The sequence below is a fragment of the Camellia sinensis genome, chromosome 7 (assembly GCF_055761805.1).
Source record: "Camellia sinensis isolate YWXY chromosome 7, ASM5576180v1, whole genome shotgun sequence".
Classification (NCBI taxonomy): Eukaryota; Viridiplantae; Streptophyta; class Magnoliopsida; order Ericales; family Theaceae; genus Camellia; species Camellia sinensis.
The window spans coordinates 175,660,425-175,672,933 of NC_138967.1; the positions used below are offsets into that span (position 1 = coordinate 175,660,425).

General features: G+C 45.5%; 1 protein-coding gene across 1 annotated transcript; it reads right to left on the reverse strand.

Moving 5' to 3' along the window:
* Positions 1-6,910: 6,910 nt before the first annotated feature.
* On the reverse strand, positions 6,911-8,080 carry LOC114269969 (uncharacterized). Its single transcript, XM_082881389.1, has 2 exons — positions 7,670-8,080; positions 6,911-7,459 (listed from the first exon to the last, which is right to left on the reverse strand). Exons 1-2 carry the CDS (start codon positions 8,078-8,080, stop codon positions 6,911-6,913), a joined length of 960 nt encoding a protein of 319 aa, XP_082737515.1.
* Positions 8,081-12,509: the final 4,429 nt, after the last annotated feature.

Here is a 12,509-nt window from a genome sequence, read left to right on the forward strand (position 1 = left end):
GGGCTTTCTCCCGGCGCTCTTCCGCTAAGTCCAACTCCAAGGCAATAGCCTCGGCATTTAGCTCGGGCTCAAAACTCTCAGTTCTGAGGGTGGGCATTTCAACTTCCAAGGGTATGACCGCCTCCATGCCATAAGCCAAAGCAAACGGAGTTTCCCCGGTCGAACGTCGCGGGGTTGTTCGATATGCCCAAAGGACGCTCGGTAATTCTTCAGCCCACTTGCCCTTAGCCTTTTCCAACCGTTTCTTCAACCCATCCAGTATAGTCTTGTTTGATGCTTCGGCTTGACCATTGGACTGCGGGTAGGCCGGGGTGGAGTTGTAGAATTCTATCTTTAGATCTTCACAGAATCCTCTGAATAGGCGACCGTCAAACTGGGTACCGTTGTCAGAGATCAAAATCTTCGGGACGCCAAACCGCGTGACAATGTTCTGCCAGACAAATCGCTTCACGTCTTTTTCTTTGATGGTTGCCAAGGGCTCAGCTTCAACCCACTTTGTGAAGTAATCTGTGGCCGCGATGAAGAATTTCCGGTTGCCCGGTGCTGTTGGCAACGGTCCCACTATATCTAGCCCCCACATGGCGAAAGGCCAAGGACTGGTGAGGGGAAGAAGTTCCCTGGCAGGCTGGTGGATCTGATGAGTGAATTTTTGGCATTTCTCGCACTTGCGGACATATTTTTGGGCGTCGGCCTGCATGCACGGCCACCAGTATCCCTGCGAAATAGCTCGGTAAGCCAAGGACCGTCCCCCGACGTGGCTGCCACAACTGCCTTCATGAATTTCAAACAAGAAGGCCTCCACACTGTTCGGGTGCACGCACTTGAGATAAGGACCGGTGAAGGACTTCTTATACAACGCGCCTGATGGAGAGAGCCAAAACCGCTCGGACTTCACCCGGATTTTGTGTGCTTCTTTCTTGTCCGCTGGAAGAGTCCGGTCTCTGAGGAACGAGATCAATGGGTCCATCCATGAAGGACCTAGCTCGGCGCAGAGTACATCCGTCTGCCCGGCGTTTTCAATGCTTGGCCGCGGAAGAAAGTCAATCAGCAGGGGGTTTGGAGATGTGCTATCTACCATGGAAGCGAGGCCGGCGAGTTCATCAGCCCGGCTGTTTTCTTCTCGGCCAATTTGCTGGACTCTGATTGCCTCAAACTGCTTGATATGGTCCCTGACCAGAGCTTGGTACTTCGCCATCCTGTCGTCCTTCGCTTCATAAATCCCGGAAACTTGATTAACCACAAGCTGGGAATCACTATATACCAGAAGCTCGGCAGCCTTCATTTGGATTGCGCTCTTAAGCCCAGCAAGAAGCGCCTCGTACTCAGCCTCGTTGTTAGATGCCGGGAAGCCGAGTGTGATAGAATGCTCTATGGTTAGGCCGTCCGGGGATATAAGAACAATACCTAGGCCGGCACCATGGCGGTTGGACGCTCCGTCAACAAAAAGCTTCCACATGTCCCCCACGAAAAGCTTCCAGCAGTCAGATGGGTCCTGAGAGTTGCGAAGGGCAATGGGATCACAACTGCTCGGCTGTGCGGTGTCAAGTTTGGTGTTGACCGGTTCAAAGTCAGTGCCCCTTGGTGATTCGACACCGGACTCAGCAAGTTGGTCCGTAATGCCCAAGTCCGTAGGCGAAACACCAGGTTGCGGTGTGAAGCCGGCCGCAGGTTCTGAGCTGCCTGGAACCATTCCTTCCCCCCTTGAGGATTCGGCACCGGACTCAGCAAGTTGGTTCCGAATGCCCAAGTCCGTAGGCGAATCATCAAGTTCTGAGCTGTGTGGAACCATTCCTTCCCCCCTTGGTGATGCGGTACCGGACAGAGTGGATGGGTTGGTGATACACAACTCCGTCATCGCAACACCGGGAGGTATTACCGTGCAAACTAAGGGAATTTCGATGGTGCGCGCTAACACCGCGGCGCGACCTTCTGCAGATAGTAGTTCCTCGGTTGGCATTGTGGGCGTCTCATCATCTGCCCCGGCAATGACGACCGGGCATACCGGATGAGTGCCAGGTGAGAACTCGGCAACAAAATCGGCCAAGGTTTGGGCTTTGATTGCGGTGCGCGGCTGGAACTTCACATCAAACTGTCCCAACTCGACCGCCCATTTTAATATTCGGCTGGAAAAGTCTGCGCGCTCAAACAAGGCCTTGAGAGGGAACTCGGTCAGTACGACGATGGTATGGGCGTGAAAATAATGTGCCAATTTCCTCGAAGCCATCATCAGTGCCAACGCTAGTTTTTCCAGCGGCAAGTACCGCGTCTCAGCCGGCAGAAGGGTCTTACTTACGTAAAAAATTGGGAGGTGTTTAATTCCTTCAGCCCGGACTAACACCGCACTTACTGCGTGCTGGGAGACGGCAAGGTAAAGGTAGAGTTCCTCACCGGGCTCTGGTGTAACCAACAGCGGCGGGGAAGACAAATAATCCTTGAGCTCAGCCAAAGCTCGGTCACACTCGTCATCCCATGAGAATTTTGACTTCAATGCTTGAAAGAAAGGGCGGCAGCGATCTGATGACCGGCTTATAAATCGATTAAGCGCGGCGGCCATACCGGCCAGATGCTGTACGTCCTTAGCCGAGCTAGGTTGTTTCAATTCTTGCACGGCTTTGATCTGAGTAGGGTCTGCTTCGATGCCTCGGTTCGTGACTAAGAATCCCAAAAATTTCCCGGATCCCACGCCAAAGGTACACTTCGAGGCGTTCAAGCGCAGCTTGTGCTTCTTAAGAATGGCGAACATCTCGGCTAAGTCGGACAGATGGTGTGCCTCATGTCGGCTCTTTACCACCATATCATCGATGTAAGCCTCCATTGTCCGGCCGAGCAAAGGAGCGAACATTTTGGTCACCATCCTCTGAAAGGTTGCCCCGGCGTTTTTCAAACCAAAGGGCATAACTCGATAGCAGAAGAGTCCCCTTGGAGTCGTAAAAGAGGTGATCTCTTGGTCAGGCCCATGCATGGCAATCTGGTGATAGCCGCGGTATGCATCCAAGAAACTGAGCCGACTGTGTCCAGCCGTCAAATCCACTAGCTGGTCAATGCGCGGCAAAGGGAAGCTGTCTTTTGGACAAGCTCGGTTGACTGTCTTATAGTCGACACAAACTCGCCACTTCCCATTTTTCTTGGGCACCACTACCGTGTTGGAAATCCACCGAGGGTAGTGCACTTCCTGTATTGCTCGTGCCTCAAGCAAGTTCTTTACCTCCTCTGCTACTACCTCGGCGTGATGCAGCGCCGATCGCCTTGTTCGCTGGATGACTGGCTTTGCTCCAGGGAAGACATTGAGGTGATGGCAGATAAAGCTTGGGTCAAGACCAGGCATGTCATAGGGCGACCATGCAAAGACTTCGATGTTCGCCATTAAAAACTCGATCATCTCGGTTCTCTCCATGGCCGAGAGACTTGAACCGAGCAAGAAGAACCTGTCCGACTGCTCGGCATCAATCCGCACCTCAACTAATTCTTCAACTGCCTTGTCTTCTACTTTGGTGCCAACGTCATCCAAGACACTCTGGTCCTCCGGTCCCTCGATCATTTGAACGAATCCTTTGGCAGCCCGGCTCCCGTTGACCGCCACGAAGCACTGCTTGGACATGACCTGATCACCCCAAATCTCCTCGATTGCCCCCATAGCCGAGGGGAATCTCATCACCTGGTGGTAGGTCGATGCTACGGCTTGCATGGCGTGAAGCCATCCTCTTCCAAGGATAAGATTGTATGTTGAAGGCACTTGTAGCACCCAAAACTCCACTTGCTGGACCACGGATCCCGCTTTGACCGGCAGGATAATCTTTCCCAATGGCCACTCCGGCTGCGAGTTAAATCCAACTAGTGACGAAGTGGCCGGTGCCAAGTCTGTCTCACGAAGTTTGAGCTGTTTGAACGCATCATAATACATGATCTCGACCGAGCTTCCTTGATCGATCAAGATCCGTCTAACATCAAATTCTTTGACGCGTAGTGTTACGACAAGAGCATCGTTGTGCGGCGTCTGGATACGCTCTAAATCCCTTGAGGTGAAACTGATCACGTCTTTCTCCTCTGTCTTCCCCCTTTTGATGGCAGGCTGTACTGACAAAACTTCCCTCATGTGCTCTGCCTTCTTGATCATGCCCCGGAGTTCGCAGACACGCTCCGGTTCCACGATGCCGTGGATGACATTAATGACTCCTTGTGGTGGTGCATCTCGGTCGTCCTGTCCCCTGGGATCAACCGGAGCCTGATTTGGTTTCACTCCGCCATCAATGTAAAGGTCCAGATGCCCGGCCGCAACCAATTCTTCCAAATGTTGTCGCAAAGGCAAACAATCCTCAGTCCGGTGGCCCCTCTCCCGGTGAAACGTACAACGATACCGCGGGTTGTACCCCTTTTGTCCATCGCCCAACTTAGCAGGAAACCGGACATACTCCTCGTCTCGGATTTCGCTAAGTATGCGATAGATTGGAATCTTAAAGACCGTGGTTATGCCAGTCCTTGCCTTCATTCTCCTGTTTGCGTCCTCAACGTCATCACGGGGGTAGTCATCCCGGTCATTCCGACGTCCTCTACCCCGGTTTTTTCGATTTGAACCTCGGTCTGATTCCTCTGCCCGGTCATTTGAGCGGCTGGACTCTTGCCCAACTGCGTGCACCTTGCCTGCTGTCTTCTTCTCTGTTCCGACCGGAGTGGCCTTCACGGTGGAAGCCGACGCATCATCCTCTACTCGGATGTGCTCGTTGATGCGCTGCATGAGCTGGCCCATGGAAGTCGGTTGGTGCATGGTAAGCGAGTCCCGCAGTCTATGTCCGACCGGGAGACCGCGCTTGTACTGCGTGATAGCAAGGTTGACCGGGCAGTCTAAGATCTCGTTGAAGGTTTCCCAATACCTTGAATTGTACGCCTTCAGTGTGTCGCACGGTTCCATCTTGACACTCAGCAAGTGATCAACTTCCTTTGGTGTTTTTGTGTTGGTTTTGAAGCGCGTAACAAACGCCTCGGCCAACTGATGCCACCTTTGTATACTCCCTTCCGGCAACCTCTCGAACCACTTTAAGCCCAGCTCGCCTAAACTTGACGGGAAGATTAGGCACATAAGTCCGTCATTCCGCCGATGTCCGGCCATAACCTGTCGGAAGTGGCTCACATGCATGTACGGATCGGTCTTCCCGTCGTAAAGTGTGAACTTAGGCTGATGGAAGCCCGCTGGAAGTGGCGTTGTTTCTATTTCCAGGGAGAAAGGAGTGGCATTCAACCTTGCCAAGTCTGTATCTTCGAATATCGGCACCGCCTGGCGGGGTGGAGGCATTCCGACCTCCTCGCTGGCATGAACCCCGTAGGAGAGCCGCTGGAAAGCAGGTATTCTCTGAGCTTCGCGCCGGCGAGCCCGCTCCCTTAATACTGCCCGTAAGTCCTCTGACTGAGCTGAATAAGAATACCTCGACGTCGTCGCCGGACGTGAGGGTTTGTAGGTGCTGTCTTGCGCGCTGGACTTTTCTGCACGCACATCTGAATCACCAACCTGGTAACTTCTGGTGATAGATATGGACTGAGTATGTCGTTGGCTCTGCCCGCCTGAACGGCGGGGTAGGGTGCGCTCACTGTGGTCCCCCACTCCAGCTACACCTTTCCCTTTGACATGCCGTTTAAGGTCCTCCATCTCCGCCGCCATCCGCCTGATGACAGCGTCTTGGTCCCGTAACTTGCTTTCCAGTCGCCTGGCGTGTGAGTCTCTCCGCCGGTGACCGTCTGGACTCCGTGAATGCCCATGACTCCTTCCGCGCTTATCCCGCGCGTCTCCTGACTGTCCTCCAGTGGGCGTCCCCAACTCAGCCATTGGATGGACGACAGGTGGTCCCTCTCTCCTTCGGGTATACTCCGGGGTGGCTCCATCGATGGCGGACAATGGGAACTCGTCGTTGTTCGCCATGGACGGCGATCAGATGAACCTGGAAGACAAGGTTTTGTCTGTCAAGTTTCCCACAGACGGCGCCAATTGTACGGGGAGCAAATATTCCGGCGTGCCCGTATTCCTTTCTTCCGTGCTCCGTCGATATCCGATCACCTGCGAGCAAATAACGGTGAGCTACCCGGCGGTGTGTGGCCGGAAAAACCCTCCGACGGTCAAGTTAGCACACACCTTAGAGGGAATAGAGAGAAGGGAGAGAGTGTTTGAGTATAAGAAATTCCTTACAGAGTGTTCGTGTATCCCGCATGGGGGGCGCAGACAGGCTTATATACCTTCTGTGCCCCATATCCACTCTCTGTCATCTCCTGACACGTGGCTCTGCTATCCCATCTGTCAGCTTAAACCATGCCGTTCATCACCTGCTCTCAACTGCCTGCCAGCATAGCTGGAGCTCGGCAGCCGAGCTGCCCTACCTCGGTCATACCATGCTTCATACCTTAAGCGCCCGACCGGATAACCGAATGAAGGACCGGGCTAGGCGGCATCTCGGCAAAGCTTAGCCCGGGATCCTCCTTTGGTCGGTCTTCTCGCCGGTCAGTCAACTACCTCGGCTGACCGCGCCTTTCCGAGCGCCGGCCTCTCGGTCTGTCTGATCTCGACAATCCTCAGACCGAGCATCCTGGTCTGACCGGTCACTTCCTGGCCGAGCACCTTCTGCACGGTTCGGGGTAGCACATAGTCCAAACTCTGCCCGGCCCAAGTTCTGGTAGCCCATCTCCGGGTGAACAGTCGATCATCTCGGCCCACTGCTCTGCTGGGCCCCCAACCTGTTCGGTTTATACCTCGGCCCAACGCCGGAGTATAAATCACCCTCTCAGGTAGCAAGAAAAAACAAAAACGAAGGAAAAAAAAACATGCACACACAACCATCCTGTTTTAATACAGTGCCAACAAATTAATAAGTAAAAGTTTTTAGAATGCAAGAGAAGGAAAGGCATCTTCAACACTCGTAACATCGATACATCACATCCGGCGAGCCCCGACCAGATTTGCAAAAGGCGCCGACGCAGTACACTGGAGCTGCTTCTGGGTAAGCCACCCTATGATAGAGTCGTCATCAGGCTGGCACATCATCACCTCCCGCAAATCGGCGTTATCCATAAGTGTCGAGGCGAAGTGGAATAACGGCGTACCAACCAGTGATGTAATACCTATCAGGCGATTCATGCAATCCGAAATAGTAAACATCGATTCGTTGCCTGTGAGATGCCTCACCGTAACCTGCTGATTCTTCGTTCGCACCACATCTGTCAGAGTGTTCATGCTTTCCGCAATAACTGACGCTCCACTTGTTGCCTTCTTGGACTTTGAAACACTGCTTGATGGCGTCTTTCTCTTTTTCCCCTTTTCAATCGGAACATGCTCTAGTGAAGAATCTGAATCCACGTCCTGCACTCCTGCGGGTATCGGAACAGCAAATGGCTGGGCTCCCAAACTGTGCACTGAATTAGATGAGTCATCCGCAGCTTCATGAAGTTTCTCGCGCCGGGGTCCAATGGTGCTTACCAGTAGCTGATGCCCCCATGAAGACGGTCTCCATCAACTCACGATGTTCCAAGGTTTTTTTTCCTAAACTTGGCACACTCCTTGTTTATCTGTTGAAATAGAGATATATGAAAGAGAATGACGTTACATTTCATATAATTAATTAAAATTTAACTACAAAAGCAAAAAATGTACTGGTAAATGACACATTTGAAACATAAGAGTACATGTACTTACTGATTCCATCTTGTCCCACCACTCCTCAGGTGCCTGAAACATACCGGTGTCACAGTCAAACCCTATCCCTGACACTCCTTTGCTTGAATCCATCAACTTTGTCCACGCTTGCCAGTCTTTTTTCAAACGCATGTACTTATTCTTCAACTGTTTGAGTCCATGTTTTCTTCCTGTTTTTCTCTCAAATTTTTGTGCCAAGGACTTGTACCCTGCTTGGTTGAGGACTAGGAATGGGCGATTGCCTTTAATTATCTCATTTGCAATTAACTGCAGGAAAACTCGGATTGAGGCACTGTCCCATGTGGCCTTGTGGCTTAAATGATTATGTGTATCTTCAAGGCTGCTTGACTTGTCAGTGACAATGCCTTTGCTTTTGGGTTGGGTATGCGAAGAAGTACGTATGAAAGCCATTACTAATGTACGGTTACAAAAGATTACCATCACACATACGGTTGTTATATACAAAGACGTAAGCCATTACACATTAATAACAAAGAAACAGAGAGATAGGATGCTAAATTACCCAGCATATAACCATTGCACATTAATTTTATACTACCACAGGTTCCATGGAAGTTAGTAGTGCACATAGTTATGATAGTCATTAATACGTCTATCGTTTCGAAGTGGAGGAAGCCTGTGGCAGTTTAAAGTCATACTATTGTACATACTACCAATAAACAACCAACATAGTAACGTGTTTGTACATACTGAAACATCGTAACGTTGCTTACATACGGAATAACAAAACGACAACGACAATGCATAGCACATACACGATGGTCTTAAGGACACGCAAGGATTGGTGAATGTCTATGACATCAGCCCGCAATTGCATGACAAATTCATCCCTGGGTGACGCATAGTCTTGGTTATGTCGCCTGGGTTCATCGTACCAACCAATCCAACTGACACAGGGCTGATGAGTGCAAATTATGGAATTATTAGTTTCATGGGTTGTTAAAGAAGGATAGTTATGACCTAAAAGAATGGGTCACTCACCAAAGGACGGGGACATGCAAAGTAGGCACGCCCTGGATTTTTGGTGGACCTGGAAATCTTAACAACACAGGGGCCATGTCCACAGGCACACATTCGTGGCCATGTACTGGAAGTTGCAGTAGAGGTAAACGAAGCCATGCTACGCCATGACAACAATCGGCATTTTTTTATTAATTTACATGAATCAACAACAAAACGTACAAAGAGAAACGGTATTTAATTTTTGATTCCGATCATGGACATTGAATTATGATAAGGGTATTGTGCATCTTCAATCAGTAGTATATTGGTAGGAGTAGTTACCGACCCATATGCACTTGCATAGAGTTATGTTGTAACCATGGCATTTTATTATAATTATGCACATTATTATTACTATACTAGTAAAATATGCTTTATTATTGTCAGTTGTTTGACTCAAGTGTTTGACAATACTGAAAAAATATATATAACATGCAAGATTGAACTTAATTTTAAACACATTGGAGATGAAAGTATAACAGAATTGACATGCACATGAAAAATGGACATACTTGTTTGGTAATAAAATTCCGTAACATAAACTCGTGATTTCATGACAAGTCAATAGGTATTTCACAGAATCAGACATGCATTCGCAGTGGTCATTCACAATATGAACATCAACTGGGTAGAGACTAGCTGTGGAATTTATGTATACATGAATTTGATAAATAAGAATTCATTTAGGTACTGAATTCGTAACATTCGAAATGCATTGACAATAATCAGAGTGTTTCATCAAAGTGTTTTAGCAGAATCAGATATGCATTAACCATAACACGGCCTTCTTCACAGAGTTATGTTGAGGATTGATTTGGAAAATGGGTTAGGAGTTAGCAGTGGAGCAATGTGTAAATATTTCATTCACCTAATGAATTCCTAACATTCTGAATTTTTAGCTGAAATTTTCCATACATTTAATGATCATTGCAAAACCAAAAATCAGAGAGGAAGAACTTTCATGTTTAACGGATCTCAACCACCTATGAACGTATACCGGCCCTCATTACTCACAGAAATATAAATTTATATATAAGAACAGATATGTATATATATATATATATATATATGTGCCCAAAATGTGTGAACCCAAGCAAAACAAAATGCACTTCAACAAGTCGATAATGAACCGAAATTGTAATGAACCCAGCCTGAACTCAAAAAATTTGGAAATTTTTTAAAATAGAGAGTCCCCAAATATCCATACAAATTTTTTCAAATCGTAACCTTGTATGCAGAGAAAGGGATTGTAGACATGAACCCTAAGCAGAGGCAACACATACTCACACAGATCTACGAAATCAGAAGGGTTTGGAAGAGTTACCAGTTAATCGGTGGTGTATCACAAAGGGTTCGTTCTTGTTCTCTGCCGCCAGATGCGTACTCCGGTGCCGATCGCCTCTGCGATGCCGTATTTTGATGTCGTCGCCGCTGGTTGGGAGAGATCACCTCGTTCGCTTCTTCCGTGCCCTAGGACGGTTCTGTTGTGTGTGTGTGTGGTGAAGCGTTTTTTCGAAATGAATCAGAAGGAGATGTAAGGGTAATTTGGTCAATTTACCCGTAGAAGGGTTCCTTTCAAACCCTAGCAAGCATTTTTGGCGTCATGTGGCTAAATGAGGCTCTTTTGTCGCATGTGGCTCATATAGCCTGAAGAGGCCTTCCCGAACACACGCTATGTATTCCTTGTATTACTAGGGCCGGCCCTAGCTTGTGCCATAGGCTCTAAAATTTTAGGATCTTCAAATTTAGTAAAATCTTCTAGGCCCAATGTTTTTTTTCTTTTTAAAAAAAAAAAAAAAATTAGGATCAATTTAAAGGCCCTAAAATATTTTATTGGGTCCATGTATGGTTTATCCCATATTTATTTATAAGTGCAGTTTGGCCCATATTTATTAAAATGAAAATATATATTAAAAAAAAAAAGAAGAAAGTGTTTGGGCTCAAGAAGAACAATACATACAATATATGGGTCCTAATTTTTTTTTTATAACCTTCTTCATCTATTAGATTTTAGTGGAATAAATAATTTTGCCCTAATTTTTTTACCTAGGTCTTTATTAATTTTAATTGAATAATTCTTTTCTAATTTTTTTTGCCTTGATTTTGTTTCATTAAATTGTTTTGTTTATAACTTTAATGATTATATATGCAAGTAAATTTTTTTATGGCTACAAATAAATAAAAAAGTTATAACTTATCATTTTATCATGAACTTTTTTTTTTCAATGTAAGAGGAACTCTCATTTTCAAAATTCACCTTAAACCCCCTAATTCTCAGGACCGACCTTGCGCATTACCCTATTATATTTAGCAAAGCCTTCTCTCCCATCAACATCTGCAATTTGGTTGATATGGCCTTTTGGCTGTGTTTGATTGGGGGATAAGAGGGGGGACTATTTACTGTGCGGATTGTAATCCAGGAGAAGCATCCAATCCGTCGTTTGTTTTTTTTTTTAGTCCGCCGGACATGGAGTCCGGCCGGACTCCTTATCCCCCATATGAGGGACTATTGTATCCTGGGGGGTATGGAACAATTTTTGGGGGACTATTCACTGTTGGGATTAGGTGGTAAAATGACCATTTTGACCATCTACTATTTAATTGTGTATTATATTTAATAAAATTCAATAAAATTTAAATGTCTCAATTTAAAAATAAAATAATTTTATTTAACTTTTTATTGATGTTTTATTTATTTAATTTTTTTAAAATAATTTTTTATGGATATTTTATTGATGTTTTATTTTAAAATTTTGTTTATATTTTATTTAATTTCATTATTTAAATTTAATAGATGTTTTATTTAATTTCATTGTGTAATTATTATTATTTTTAAATACAAATTTATTTAAAATTTTAATTAAAAAAATAACATATATTTTTATTGATATTTTATTTATTTAATTTTAAAAAAATAAATTTATTTGATTGTGTAAAAAATAAAATAAAATAATTTTTTATTTAGGCACCGTTTGGCAAGAGCTAAACGGGGCTTTTTTGGCTATTTTAGCCACAAAAGACAAAATAGGCTATTTTAGCCACAAAAAACAAAATATCACATCCAACTCATAATCATTACATTCTTCTCTCACAAAAAAAGTCAAAAAAGCCAAAAAGCCAAAAAGCTCTTCCCAAACCAAACTTTTTAGCCCAGGCTAAAATAGCCAAAAAGTCAAAAAGCCAACCCACTTCCCAAACGGAGGCTTAATCTAGCTAAAAATAATTAGAATATTAAAGATGTGTTTAATATTGCTATTACTTAGTAAACAATTGAAAAATGGTAAAATAGTCTTTTGCTCATTTATCCGATCCAGTCCGTCTAACCAAACGTTGGATTCACTAAAAATAGTCATTTCCAGACATCTAATTTCATGAAAAAACAAACACAGAATACATATCCAATCAAACAAAATAGTCCGGGGGATTCACAGTCCCAGGACTCAAATCCAATGGATTCTAATCCTCCTTATTCAGTTCGTCCAATCAAACACACCCTTTGATATAAATTACACCAAGAGGCTTGGAGAAGTAGATTTGAGCAACGCACAAGTTTATTTTAGCATTTTTTATTGGTTTTTTTGTTTTGATTGTTTTTTTTACAAAAACAATTGTTATTATGTATGTATATATATATATTTAGAGAACTCTGGAAATAAAAATAAAACTAAATGGGTGTAGAGTTTTAAGTTTTATTTATTTTTGGTAATGTATCCTAATGGTATTTACAAAAAAAAATAAAATAAAAAAATACAGTGTTTAAAAATTGGGAGCTTTTATTGACACCACTCAGAAATTCCTTCCACCCATTTTTATCTAC